The following is a 15613-nucleotide window of genomic DNA, read 5'->3' as shown; positions in this document are numbered from 1 at the left end:
CTGAGAGTGTGGTAGAACAAAGTGATCTGGGAATACAGGTCCATAATTCAATAGAAGTGCCACCACACATAGATAGGGTCGTGAAAAATGCTTTTGACACATTGGCCTTCATAAATCAAAGTACTAAGTTCAGGAGATGGGATGTTATGCTGAAATTGTATAAAACATTGGTGAGGCTTAATTTGGAGTATTGTGTGCAGTTCTGGTTACCTACCCACAGGAAAGATGTAAGGTTGAAAGAGTACAGAGAAAATTTACAAAGACGTTGCTGGGACTGGAGGACCTAAGTTATAAGCAAAGATTGAATACGTTAGGACTTGTTATATTCTTTATAACAAGAAGATTGAGAGAAGATTTGATATACAAAATTATGAGGGGTGTAGATTGCATAAATGCAAGCAGGCTTTTTCCATTGAGGTTTAGTGGGACTACAATTAGAAATCATGGGTTAAAGAGGGGTGAATTGTTTAAGGGGAATGCGAAGGGAAACTTCTTCACTTCAAGGGTGGTGAATGTGTGGAATGAACGTCCAGTGCAAGTTATGGATTTGATTTCAATTTCAATGTTTAAGAGAAGTTTGAATAGGTACATGGGTATGGAGGGCTGTGGTTCGATTGCAAGACTAGATAGATTAAATGGTTCAACTTAGATTAGATGGGCTGAAGGGTTTGTTTCTGCGCTGGACTTTTATATAACTCTATGTGGTGGCATATATATACTTTGAGAATAAATTTACTTTGAACTTTGAACTGTATACTACTACTACGTCAGCTCAGGCCTAGGGGGCCGGCGTTGGGCAAGTATAAGTTTAACTCAACATTAAGTATAACTGTATAAGTTTAACTCAACATTATATTTCTTTAACATACTTTCTAACAATAAGCAATGTCATGACACCACCATTAACTCAAAGTGCCTCTTTTAATTATGCACCATCCTATCTTGGACATACTGTAGTGTACCATACCACTACGATTGTTGGGTCAACCTCCTGGATTTTTCTACCTAATATTGTATTAATACCATTGCTTTAACACAAGACCACAGTAGTTCAAGGTGGCCTGCAATAATAACCACTGATATGAGCTTTTTTGTCAGTTTGGCTACATCAACGTGACTTCTACAGTTACTGCATGAATTAGCTTGTCAGAACAATGGAAGAGGAAATGAAATTTAAAAAAGAATTAAGTATATAGAACATCAAAGTACACATACTTGTACATCTTCAGAAGCTGGAATGTAGTTGGCTCTCTTGAATGTATCAGTCACATTTCGCAATATGTCTGCAGAGAACAAGAGATCTCCACTGTAGAAATTCTTTCTTTCCATTAAACCCAGCATAGTCCTGATGACTTCTGACATGCCCCTTCCTGCCAGAGTCCGTTGTCCTTTAGCTAAGTGCTCTCGGATCTAAATAAAAATGTACACATTCAGATTTAGCGTCTTGCCACTTATAAAATTGGAATTCTTGAACACTCACTGACATTTAATCAGCACTTAGTTATATTCAGTAATCAACAACATATAAGTATTTAATTTTACAAGCTCAATATAACAATATTTAAGGTATTGTCAGGTAAAGCTTAGTTCCTGCATTCTGTCCATAGATTTAGTGTTCCAAATGTCTTCATAGGTCATTTAAAAAAATCAAAATTTGAAGTACAGAATATAGCATTATTGCATAACATAGGAGAATAATGTATTTCAGACACTACAAAGATTAGTGTTATATGTGCTGCATGTCCATTTCATAGTGTCTTAACTTACAATAAGAAGTGGTGTCATTTCCAAAGACAAGGGTGATTTCCTGAGCAGTGTGCTTTTGGGCAGAGTTCAGTACATGATTCAGAACCTTTCTTATTTCAAAAATACTTAATAGTTAGCCTGTGTAATAATTCTGAAAACATTTTTAGTACACTCAGGAAGCGATGTAAACTTCATAAGGTCTTACTAACTTATGAGATGGAGAAATACATCTGAAATATTGTAGATTTAAGAGATTATCATGTTCTTAAAATAGTTCATCAAGCCGTAGAACTTATTGATAGTGAGAAATCCCAAGAGACTACGAAAAAAGAAGCATAAACAAGCTAAAAGAAATTGTAGGAAGTTCCGTAAAAGCAGTGATGAATGATCAGCTGATTTATTTACAGAACTTGGAATCTAGTGTTGCATAATGTTATTCAATGTATTTACATACATCTGAGCTAGGAGAACGGTGGTGTTCCACAGGGATCTGTTCTGGGACCACTTCTCTTTGTGATTTTTATAAATGACCTGGACGAAGAAGTAGAAGGGTGGGTTAGTAAGTTTGCTGATGACACAAAGTTGGGGGTCTTGTGGATAGTCTGGAGGGTTGTCAGAGGTTACAGTGGGACATCAATAGGATGCAGAACTGGGATGAGAATTGGCAGATGAACTTCAACCTAGATAAGTGTGAAGTGGTTCATTTTGCTGGGTCAATTTTGAAGACAGAATATAATACTAATGGTAAGACTCTTGGCAGTGTGGGGGATCTGAGCGATCTTGGGGCCCGTGTCCATAGGACACGTAAAGCTGCTGCGCAGGTTGACAGCTTTGTTAAGAAGGCGTATGGTGTGTTGGTATTCATCAACTGTGGGGTTGGGTTCAAGAGCCATGAGGAAATGTTACAGCTATATAAAACCTCGGTCAGACCACACTTGGAGTACTGTGCTCAGCCTGGTCAGGTCACTCATCTGAGTGCTACTGGTACCATGTAACCCAGTACTACCTGTTGCATGGTCGGGTGGTCAGTGACTAAACCGGCTCCCCCACCAGGCTTGCCTGGTGAGGAGGGTGGCTAGACACCCTGCAGGATGAAAAACAAGACCTGTCAAAGGGTGGATGAACCCTCTCATAGGATCAATAGCTATCTAGCAAACACGTGCCATGAAGCTCGGAAAGGGCATCCTTGCATTGAAGCTTGGTCTGACCATTCACTGCAACAGAACTTCCTCTAGCCGTCTTGGACCTCACCATGCTGCTGAATCCGGGAGGGGATGTCGAGTGGGTGGGTCTGGACCTGTGTAACCTCCTACTTACCTAAAATCCACTCATGCACACACCGTTCCTTTCTATGGATTGGGGTATCACCTCACTAACTGACTGAAAGGAACCATCATCATCCTATGGTATGGACAGAGACAGAGACAGAGACAGAGACAGAGACAGAGACAGAGACAGAGACAGAGACAGAGACAGAGACAGAGACAGAGACAGAGACTGAGACTGAGACTGAGACTGAGACTGAGACTGAGACTGAGACTGAGACAGAGACAGAGACTGAGACTGAGACTGAGACTGAGACTGAGACAGAGACAGAGACAGAGACAGAGACTGAGACTGAGACTGAGACTGAGACTGAGACTGAGACAGAGACAGAGACAGAGACAGAGACAGAGACTGAGACTGAGACTGAGACTGAGACTGAGACTGAGACTGAGACTGAGACTGAGACTGAGACAGAGACTGAGACTGAGACTGAGACTGAGACTGAGACAGAGACAGAGACAGAGACAGAGACTGAGACTGAGACAGAGACAGAGACAGAGACAGAGACAGAGACTGAGACCAGTTCTGCTCACCTCACTTCAGGAAGGATGTGGATACTATAGGGAGAGTGCAGAGGAGATTTACAAGGATGTTGCCAGGATTGGAGGGCGTACCATATGAGAATAGGTTGATTGAACTTGGCCTTTTCTCCTTGGAGCGATGGACAATGAGAGGTGATCTGATAGAGGTGTGTAAGATGATGAGAGGCATTGATTGTGTGGATAGTCAGAGGCTTTTTCCCAGGGCTGAAATGGCTAACACGAGGGGGCATATTTTTAAGGTGCTTGGAAATATGTATCGAGAGGATGTCAGGGGTAAGTTTTTTTACACAGAGAGTGGTTTGCCCTGCCAGTGACAGCGGTACAGACAGATACAATAGGGTCTTTCAGGAGCCTCTTAGATAAGTACATGGAGCTTAGAAAAATAGAGGGCTATGGGCTAGGGAAATTTTAGGCAATTTCTCGAGTAGGTTACATGGTCGGCACGATATTGTGGGCTGAAGGTCCGGTAATGTGCTGTACATTTCTGTTTTATGTTTAACATCTTCCAGAGGTGGCAGCACTACCTTTGTATCCTACTGGAGTGTCAATAAATTGTGATTAATTCTACTGAGAAATTTGAAGTTACAGCCTGAAGAGTGTTACACACAAAATGCTGGAGAACTCAGCAGACCAGGCAGCATCTATGGAAAAAAGCACAGTCGGTGTTTCGGGCCGAAATCCTTTGGCAGGACTGGAGAAAATAAAAGCTGAGGAGTAAATCTGAAAGGTGAGGGGAGGGGAGAGCGAAAAGCCAGGAGAGAGGTGAAACTTGTAGGGGGAGGGATGCAGCAAAGAGGTAGTGAGTTGATTGGTGAAAGAGACAGAAGGCCACAGAAGAAAGAAAAAGGGGGAGGGGAGGAGTACTGTACGAGAGGGAGGTGGTGGGCGGACAAGGAGATAACATGAGAGAGGGACAAGGGGATGGGAAATGATGAAGTTGGGGTGGGGTGGAGGCATTACTAGAAGTTTGGGAAATCAATGTTCGTGCCATCAGTTTGGAGGCTACCAAAATGGAATAAAAGGTGTTGTTCCTCCAGCCTAAGTGTGGCCTCATCCCAACAGTGGAGGAGGCCATGCATGGACATATCGGAATGGAAATGAGAAGAGGAATTAAAATAGATGGCCACTGTGAGATCTTCCTTGTTCTGGTGGACGGAGCATAGATGCTCGGCGAAGCAGTCTCCCAATCTATGTCAGGTCTCACCGATATACAAGAGGCCACACCAGGAACACAGAACACAGTATATGACACCAACAGACACACAGGTGAAGTGTCGCCTCACCTGGAAGGACTGTTTGGGGCCCTGAATGGTAGTGAAGTAGGAGGTGTAGGGGCAAGTGTAGCACTTGTTTTGCTTGCAAGGATAAGTGTCAGGAGGGAGATCAGTGGGGAGGGACAAATGAACAAGTGAGTCGTGTAAGGAGCAACCCCTGTGGAAAGCAGAAAGTGGGGAGGAGGGAAAGATGTATTTGGTGGTGGGATCCAGTTGGAGGTGGCAGAACTTTTGGAGAATTATGTGCTGGACGTAGAGGCTGGTGGGGTGGTAGGTGAGGGCAAGAGGAATCCTATCCCTGGTAGCATGGTGGGAGGATGGTGTAAGAGCAGACGTGTGTGAAATGGAAGCTGAGGGCAATGTTGATGGTGGAGGAAGGGAGGCTCCTTTTATTTGAAAAAGGAGGACATCTCCTTCATTCTAGAATGAAAAACCTCATCCTGAGAGCAGATGTGGCGGAGATGGAGGAATTGAGAGAAGAGAATGTCATTTTTACAAGTAGCAGGGTGGGACCAGTCCAGGTAGCTGTGAGAGGCCATTGGTTTATAAAACCATGCCCCCACAGTTTTTTCTTTCTTCCATGGCCTTCTGTCTCTCTCACCAATCAACTTCCTAGCTCTTTGCCTCATCCCTCCCCCTCCAGGCTTCTTTCTCCCCTCCCCCAACCATTCAAATCTACTCCTCAGCTTTTTTTCTCCAGTCCTGCTGAAGGCTTTTGGCCCGAAATACCGACTGTACTTTTTTCCATAGATGCTGTCTGGCTGGCGGAGTTCCTCCAGCATTTTGTGTGTGTTGCTTGGATCTTCAGCATCTGCAGATTTTCTCTTGTTTGTGGCCTGAAGAGTGTTGCCAATTTTGAAAATTAGCTAATTTTTAGTTGTAACATTCCTCAATGAGAGCCTCATTTCTTAAGTCAGATCTTCAGCAGACTGAAGGCCAACTCCAACTCCACCAGTGATATTGCATTGCAAATAGGTCATTCAATAGACATCTTACTTTATACAAAGTATGCACATAGAGAGAATTCAGTGTAGGGAATAAATAATTTAGAGTGTACTTTGGAAAGAACATGAAGACAAGAGATCTGCGTTACTGAAGACTTACTGAAGATTATAAAAGTTCTGGCAAAAGTCAGTAAGTATGTCTCAATTGAATCAGAAACCTCTTACATGCATTTCGCTCATCTCACTCATAGCATGGTATAGAACTGAATATTGACCATTAGCTTCTGACATTAAAGGTGTCTGCATTTATATATCCAAATTCCTCTCAACTTGAGGAGGCATTTCTCACCCAGAAAGTGGTGAGCAGCTGGAATATACTGCCAGAAAGAGAGGAAGAAGAGCTGCTAGAAGCATTTAAAAATGTCTCGATGACCACTTGAAATACCCAGGCATAGAAAGCTATTTTCTCTATTTTGAAAGATGGAATTCATTATGGGTGGCTGGCATGGATACAGTGGGATGAACAGCTATTTTCCATCTTGTATGATTCCATGACCCTATGTTCAGAAAATGGAGACTCAGTTTTATGACCATTATGCTCATTCTTCACAAACACGAGGAAATCTGCAGATGCTGGAAATTCAAGCAACACACACAAAATGCTGGTGGAATGCAGCAGGCCAGACAGCATCCATAGGAAGACGCACAGTCGACATTTTGGACTGAGACCCTTTGTCAGGACTAACTGAAAGAAGAGATAGTAAGAGTAGTAAGAGATTTGAAAGTCATTCTTCACCTGCTAGTTCACTCTGCTTACCTTGTGGAGTATTCCCAGCTCTAGTTATTGTTTAGTATCATTTCAGGCAGCCAGAACAAATATACACAGAACTCTTTAATGAGCAATTACAGCAAGTAATTCCAACATCAGAACTGTGCTGTAACTTGCAAGATTTGTTTCTTGTGTATGTAACTTAAGGATAATGTGGAGGCAAATTACTGAGAGTGAAGCAACAAATGACTACACATTCACACATTTCAAGTTTGTGAACGATACAATAACAAGCCAAATTAAAAAAAAAACTAATTCATTATTTGGGGAAGAATTATTCTCTGCTAAGATAATTTTCAAGCTCAATTCCAGCAGTATGAGTTTTTATTTTGCAGATGAACTGTGAAATGGATATACTGTAAATTGCAGAACTCAGAAACCTTCCCTTTTGTAATGCTTACAAAGCTCTCCTTTGCCCAGCTGTTGGAAAATCAGATCACTCTTCAGTCCTGCTTCTCCTGACACACAGGCAGGAGCTGAAACAACAGGTGGCCACAGTTAAAACTGTTGGTTCGACCAATCGGCCTCCATGCTGCAGGACTGCTTCGATGATGTCAACTGGAATGACTTCCATGATGAGGATTTCTCCGAGTTCACGGATGGAGTCATGTGCTTCATTCAGAAGTGTATCATCAATTGGAGTCGTGTGCTTTATCCCCAGAAGTCGGTCAGGGTCTTCCCGAACCAGAAACCCTGGATCAATAGTTCCGTACAATCAGCACTTACCGCGTGACATAGAGCTTACGAGAACCAGCTATGCTATCAGGGCTGTGAAACAACAATACAGGGACAAGATTGAGTCAAGATTCACAACGAACAGAGCACATGACCTGTAGCGAGGGCTGAATACCATCGCAGACCAAAGCCAAACGTTGTGGTGCTGCCAACATCGCGCCCTCTCTCCCAGATGAGCTCAATTGCTTTTATACTCGGTTCAATGTCACTAACTCAGAGCCTCCGAGGAAAGCCACTACTTCATCCTACAACCTGGTCATCCCTGAGGCTGAGGTATGCAGATGTTTCAAACTAGTGGACAGTCGCAAGGCTGCGGGACTGGACGGCATCCCATGGCGAGTACTCAGAATGTGCACAGCACACCAGGCAGGGGTGTTTGCTGACATTTTTAATCTCTCCCTCTCCCAGTGTAGAGTGCCCTCCTGCTTCAAATTATCCACCATTGTCCCTGAACCAGAAAAGACCAGGGTAACATGTCTGAACAACTGACGTCCTGTCACACTCACCTCAGTAATAAGCAGAGATGTGAGAGAAATCCTCATCATGGAAGTCATTCCAGTTGACATCATCGAAGCAGTCCTGCAGCATGGAGGCCGATTGGTCGAACCAACAGTTTTAACTGTGGCCACCTGTTGTTTCAGCTCCTGCCTGTGTGTCAGGAGAAGCAGGACTGAAGAGTGATCTGATTTTCCAACAGCTGGGCAAAGGAGAGCTTTGTAAGCATTACAAAAGGGAAGGTTTCTGAGTTCTGCAATTTACAGTATATCCATTTCACCTCAGTAATAAGCAGAGAGGCTGGTCAAGGATCACATCTGCAGCTTGCTACCACCCAAACTGGACCCACTACAATTAGTCATAGTCATAGTCATACTTATACTTTATTGATCCCGGGGGAAATTGGTTTTCGTTACAGTTGCACCATAAATAATAAATAGTAATAGAACCATAAATAGTTAAATAGTAATATGTAAATTATGCCAGTAAATTATGAAATAAGTCCAGGACCAGCCTATCAGCACAGGATGTCTGACCCTCCAAGGGAGGAGTTGTAAGGTTTGATGGCCACAGGCAGGAATGACTTCCTATGACGCTCTGTGTTGCAGCTCGGTGGAATGAGTCTCTGGCTGAATGTACTCCTGTGCCCACCCAGTACGTTATGTAGTGGATGGGAGACATTGTCCAAGAAGGCATGCAACTTGGACAGCATCCTCTTTTCAGACACCACCGTCAGAGAGTCCAGTTCCATCCCCACAACATCACTGGCCTTACGAATGAGTTTGTTGATTCTGTTGGTGCCTGCTACCCTCAGCCTGCTGCCCCAGCACACAACAGGAAACATGAGAGCACTGGCCACCACAGACTCGTAGAACATCCTCGGCATCATCCGGCAGATATTAAAGGACCTCAGTCTCCTCAGGAAATAGAGATGGCTCTGACCCTTCTTGTAGACAGCCTCAGTGTTCTTTGCCCAGTCCAGTTTATTGTCAATTCGTATCCCCAGGTATTTGTAATCCTCCACCATGTCCACACTGACCCCCTGGATGGAAACAGGGGTCACCGGTACCTTAGCTCTCCTCAAGTCTACCACCAGCTCCTTAGTCTTTTTCACATTAAGCTGCTCAGGGCTGTGTACTGAGTCCCCTCCTTTACTCCCTGTATACCCATCACTGTATTGCCACCTTCAGCTCTAATCTGTTAATTATATTTGCCGATGACACTACATTGATTGCCTACTGACACAACTGAATGACAGATAATGCAATGGCCACTGCTCTATATACCGTCCTTACACATCTGGAGAAGAGGGATGCTTATGTGAGAATGCTGTTCTTGGACTACAGTTCAGCATTCAACACCATAGTTCCATCCAGGCTCGACAGGAAGCTCAGAGTCCTCGGTCTTGACCCTGCCTTGTGTAGTTGGATCCTGGACTTCATTTCAGATCGCCAGCAGGTTGTAAGAGTGGGCTCCCTCACCTCCACCCCTCTGACCCTCAATACAGGAGTCCCTCAGGACTGTGTACTGAGCCCCTCCTTTACTCCCTGTGTACCCATCACTGTGTTGCCACCTTCAGCTCTAATCTGCTAATTATATTTGCCGACAACACTACATTGATTGGCCTTATTTCAAACAATAATGAGGTGGCCTATAAGGAAGAAGTTACCTCCCTGACACAGAGGTGACAAGAAAACAACTTCTCCCTCAATGTCGCAAAACAAAGGAGGTGGTTGTGGATTACAGGAGGAGTGCAGATGGGCTAACCCCTGTAGACATCAATGGATCTGGGGTTGAGAGGGTAAACAGCTTTAAGTTCCTTGGCATCCACATCACCGAGGACCTCACGTGGTTTGTACACACCAGCTGTGTGGTGAAAAATGCACAGCACTGCCTCTTTGACCTCAGACGGTTGGAACTTTGGTATGGGCCCCCAAATCCTAAGAACTTCCTACAGGGGCACAATTGAGAGCATCCTGACTGGCTGCATCACTGCCTGGTATGGGAACTGTACCTCCCTTAATCGCAGGACTCTGCAGAGAGTGGGGCGGACAGCCCAGCACATCTGTAGTTGTGAACTTCCTATGATTCAGGACATTTACAAAGACAGGTGTGTAAAAAAGGGCCCAAAGGATCATTGGCAACCGGACTCACCCCAACCACAATCTATTCCAAATGCTACTATCCGAGAAATGGTACAGCAGCACAAAAGCCAGGACCAACAGGCTCTGGGACAGCTTCTTCCACCAGGCCATCAGAGTGATAAACACACTGATTTGAGTGTATATCTATGTTACATTGACCGTTCTATTTATTATAAATTACTAGGATTGCACATTGCACAACTGGACAGAGATGTAATGTAAAGATTTTTACTCCTCATGTATGTGATGGATGTAAGAAATAAAGTCAATTCAATTCAAAATGTAATAAAAAACCTACATTGAAGTATGGGAATTGGTTTAATATTGTCACATGTAGCAAGATGCAGTGAAAAGCTTTTGTATGTGTGCCATCCAGATAAATCAGGCCATACAGAAGTACTTGTAGGAAGCTCAGAAGGAAAAAAACAGAATGTGGAATTTCGTATTACAGTCACACAGAGATTGCAGGTCAGGTATACAAATGAAGTGCAAGGACCATGATGAGAGAGACTGAGTTATAGAAGACAAGGCCATAAGACAAAGGAGAAGAAGTCGGCCATTCGGCCCAACAAGACTGCTCTACCATTTTATCATCAGCTGATCCATTCTCTCATTTAGTCCCACTCTCCTGCCTTCTCACCATAACCTCTGATGCCCTGGCTACTCAGATACCTATCAATCTCTGCTTTAAATACACCCAATGACTTGACCTCCACTGCCACCCGTGGCAACAAATTCCACAGATTCACCACCCTCTGGCTAAAAAAATTTCTTCGCATCTCTGTTCTGAATGGGCGCCCTTCAATCCTGAAGTCATGCCCTCTCGTACTAGACTCCCCCACATGGGAAACAACTTTGCCACATCCATTCTGTCCATGCCTTTCAACATTCGAAATGTTTCTATGAGGTCCCCCCTCATTCTTCTAAACTCCAAGGAGTACAGTCCAAGAGCGGTCAAACATTCCTCATACGTTAACCTTCTCATTCTCGGAATCATTCTAGTGAATCTTCTCTGAACCCTCTCCAACATCAGCACATCCTTTCTTAAGTAAGGAGCCCAAAACTGCACACAGTACTCCAAATGAGGTCTTACCAGTGCCTTATAGACCCTCAATATCACATCCCTGCTCCTATACTCTAATTCCTCCAGAAATGAATGCCAACATTGCATTCGCCTTCTTCACCACCAACTCAACCTGGAGGTTAACCTTAAGGGTATCCTGTACAAGGACTCCCAAGTCCCATTGCGTCTCAGAACTTTGAATTCTCTCCCCATTTAAATAATAGTCTGCCCATTTATTTCTTCTACCAAAGTGCATAACCATTCAAGTTCCAACATTATATTTCATTTGCCACTTCTTTGCCCATTCTTCCAATCTATCCAAGTCTCTCTGCAGACTCTCTGTTTCATCAGCACTACCGGCCCCTCCACCTATCTTCATATCGTCAGCAAACTTAGCCACAAAGCCATCTATTCCATAATCCAAATCGTTGATGTACAACGTAAAAAGAAGCGGCCCCAACACGGACCCCTGTGGAACACCACTGGTAACTGGCAGCCAACCAGAAAAGGTTCCCTTTATTCCCACTCTCTGTTTCCTGTCAATCAGACAACACTCTATCCACATAAGTAACATTCCCGTAATTCCATGGGCTCTTATCTTGTTTAGCAGCCTCATGTGTGGCACTTTGTCAAAGGCCTTCTGAAAATCCAAATATATAACATCCACTGCATCTCCCTTGTCTAGCCTACTTGTAATTTCCTCAAGAAATTGCAATAGATTTGTCACGCAGGATTTTCTTTTAAGAAATCCATGCTGAGTTCTGCCTATCTTGTCATATGCCTCCAGGTACTCCGTAACCTCATCCTTGACAATCGACTCCAACAACTTTCCAACCATTGATGTCAAGCTAACAGGTCTATAATTTCCTTTTTGCTTCCTTTCCCCTTTCTTAAATAGCGGAGTGACATTTGCAAACTTCCAGTCCTCCGGAACCATGCTAAAATCTATCGACTTTTGAAGGATCATTGCTAATGCCTCTACAATCTCCACGGCTACTTCTTTCAGAACATGAGGGTGCATTCCATCTGGTCTTCGAGATTTATCTACCCTTAGACTATTCAGCTTTCTGAGTACTTTCTCTGTCGTAATTGTGACTGCGCACACTTCTCTTCCCTAACACCCTTGAGTGCCTGGTATACTGCTGATGTCTTCCTCAGTGAAGACTGATGCAAAATACTCGTTCAGTTCCTCTGCCATCTCCTTATCTCCCATTACAATTTCTCCAGCATCATTTTCTATCGGTCTTATATCTACTCTCACCTGTCTTTTACTCTTTATATAATTGAAGAAGCTTTTAGTATCCTCCGATATTATTTGCTAGCTCCCTTTCATAGTTCATCTTTTCCCTCCTAATGGTTTCTTGGTTTCCTTTTGTAAGCTTTTAAAAACTTCCCAATCCTCTGTCTTCCCACTAATTTTTGCCTCCTTGTATGCCCGCTCCTTTGCTTTAACTTTGGCTTTGACTTACATTATGAGGACATGCAGTCCTCTTTTATTGTCATTTAGTAATGCATGCATTAAGAAATGATACAATGTTCCTCCATAATGATATCACAGAAACACAAGACAAACTAAGACTGAAAAACTGATAAAAACCACATAATTATAACAAATAGTTACAACAGTGCAAAGCAATACCGTAATTTGATAAAGAACAGAAAAACAGAAAAGAACAGATAGATTGGGAGAATGGGCAAGGAAGTGGCAAATGAAATATAATGTTGGAACTTGAATGGTTATGCACTTTGATAGAAGAAATAAATGGGCAGACTATTATTTAAATGGGGTAAGAATTCAAAGTTCTGAGATGCAACGGGACTTGGGAGTTCCCGTACAGGATACCCTTAAGGTTAACCTCCAGGTTGAGTCAGTAGTGAAGAAGGCAAATGCAATGTTGGCATTCATTTCTAGAGGAATTAGAGTATAGGAGCAGGGATGTGATGTTGAGGCTCTATAAGAACAGAAAAAAAGTCTCAAAGTCTCGCGAAAGTCCCATCACCTCACGCAGACCGTAGAAGGAAGAAAAACTCTCTCTGCCATGAGCTTTCAGCCCCGCAAACTTTCCGATGCAGCACCTTGGAAGCACCCGACCATAGCCGACTCTTGAGTCAACCTGAAAACTTACCAACCAGACCTCCGACACTGAGCACCGAGCACCATCTCTGCAGAGCGCTTCGACCCCGGCCCTGGCAACAGGCAATAGGCAAAGCCGAGGATTTGGGGCCTTCCCCTCCCGAGATTCTGGATCGCACCGTAGCAGTGGCAGCAAAGCAGGCATTCCAGAAGTTTCTCCAGATGTTCCTCCGTGCTTTTCATGTCTGTTTCCATCAAATCAGGATTGTGCACGGTACCTACTTACAAATACGATATCATCTCGGAGCGACCGCGCGCGCTGTGTCAAATTGCCATCTTCTCCTCCCCTTCTCTTGTCAGCCATAGTTGCATCCTTTTTCCATTAGAAAATTTCTTCTTTTTTGGAATATATCTGTCTTGCACTTTCCTCACTTCTCGCATAAACTCCAGCCACTGCTGCTCTGCCGTCCTTCCCGATAGGGTCCCTTTCTAGTCAACTTTGGCCAGTTCCTCTCTCATGCCACTGTAATTTCCTTTACTCCACTGAAATACCGACACATCAGATTTCGGCTTCTCTTTTTCAAATTTCACTGTCAACTCAATCATGTTATGATCACTGTCTCCTAAGGGTTCCTTCACCTCAATCTCTCTAATCACCTTTGGTTCATTACACAATACCCAATCCAGTACAGCTGATCCCCAGTGGGCTCAACAACAAGCTGTTCTAAAAAGCCATCTCGAAGACATTCTACAAATTCTCTCTCTTGAGATCCAGTGCTGACCTGATTTTCCCAATCCACTCGCATGTTAAAATCCCCAACAATTATCATAACACTGCCCTTCTGACAAGCCTTTTCTATTTCCTGTTGTAATTTGCAGTCCACATCCCTGCAGCTGTTAGGAGGCCTGTATATAACTGCCATCAGTGTCCTTTTACCCCTGTGATTTCTTAACTCAACCCATAAAGATTCTGCACCTTCCGATCCTACATCACCTCTTTCTAATGATTTAATATCATTTCTTACCAATAAAGCCACACCACCCCCTCTGTCTACCTGCCTATCCTGCCGATACACAGTGTATCCTTGGATGTTCAGCTCCCAGAGACATGCATCCTTTAGCCACGTTTCAGTGATGGCCACAATATCATACCTGCCAATCTGTAGCTGTGCGACAAGATCATCCACCTTATTCCTTATGCTGCGTGCATTTAAGTATAACACCTTAAGTCCAGTATTTGGTACTTTTTGCTATGATTGCACTGCAAGTCATCCCAATGGCTGCAAATTTGCCCCATCACCTACCTGTCATTCTTGACATCTTTACTGCTCACCATCTTAGATTTACTTCTGTTTTCCCTCTCCTCCACTCTATCATTCTGGTTCCCATCCCTCTGCCAGATTAGCTTAAACCCTCCCTAACAGCTCTATTAAACCTTCCTGCTAGGATATTGGTCCCCTTCGGGTTCAGGTCTAACCTATCCTTTTTGAACAGGTCATACTTCCCCCAGAAGAGATCCCAATGATCCTAGAATCTGAAGCCTTGCCCCCTGTAGCAGTCTCTCAGCCACGCATTCATCTGCCTGATCCTACTATTCTTGCCCTTGCTAGCATGTGGCACAGGTAGCAATCCCGAGATTACTACCCTGGAGGTCCTGCTTCTCAGCTTCCTTCCTAACTCCCGGAAATCAAGGAATATGAGGAATGTTCAAGAGACTTGTTGCAGCAGGACAGATATTCTCCTTAGGTTTGTTGGTGCATGTCTCAAGCTTTTGCATCTCTGCTCAATGATTGGGGAAGAAAAGAAAATGACTGGGTTGGATGGATCATTGATTAGCTTGGCTGCCTTCTTGCAAGGTGTAGACAGAGACAATGGAAGGGAGGGTGGCTGCATTCATGTTTTTCTGCAATTTCTTGTGTCTTAGAGCAGTTGCTATACCACTTAAACAAGATATATTGAAAATGCAAGAACTTTGTTATTCTCATTTCAACTGTTAATTTAATGACTCAGTTAGCAGCTGCCGATCTGTAAATAATTCTTGTCCATCATAAAAATATTAATGTTTGAACAGATATGCATCGAGTTCTCGAAGACATTTGTTCAAACTTGATTTAACATGTTGAACATCATGACAATGTAAGAAAAGCAGGAAATTTATGAAGAACCAACAGACCAAATTTTCTGCCAACAGGAAACAAGTCCACATATCAAATCAAGAATCTATATTTTGAAATGTAGAAGCAAGCTTTTCCCATGCAAATACAAGGGATCAAATAGCCTTTAAAATCTTTTCTGTATGCTATCCAGAGACCCAAACATTTCCATAAGACCATAACATATAGGAGCAGAAATAGACCATTTGGCCCATCGAGTCTGCTCCGTCATTCAACCATGGCTGATCCTTTTTTCCCCTCCTCAGCCATACTCCCCAGCACTCTCCC

The 15613-nt window shown here is 43.5% G+C and overlaps 1 protein-coding gene across 7 annotated transcripts in view; it reads right to left on the bottom strand.

The window, feature by feature from the left end:
- LOC134338213 (adhesion G protein-coupled receptor B2-like) overlaps window positions 1–15613 on the bottom strand; it is a 1212788-nt gene that overhangs the window by 680792 nt on the left and 516383 nt on the right. For all 7 annotated transcript variants that reach the window (XM_063033890.1, XM_063033884.1, XM_063033886.1 and 4 more), the window contains one exon: window positions 1216–1410. In XM_063033890.1, the coding sequence (XP_062889960.1) occupies window positions 1216–1410 (195 nt within the window). The remainder of the gene's footprint in view (window positions 1–1215; window positions 1411–15613) is intronic.

This window comes from Mobula hypostoma, chromosome 26 (assembly GCF_963921235.1).
Source record: "Mobula hypostoma chromosome 26, sMobHyp1.1, whole genome shotgun sequence".
Classification (NCBI taxonomy): domain Eukaryota; kingdom Metazoa; phylum Chordata; class Chondrichthyes; order Myliobatiformes; family Myliobatidae; genus Mobula; species Mobula hypostoma.
The sequence above is the reverse complement of the archived record's forward strand: the minus strand, read 5'-3'. Positions and strand labels throughout refer to the sequence as shown.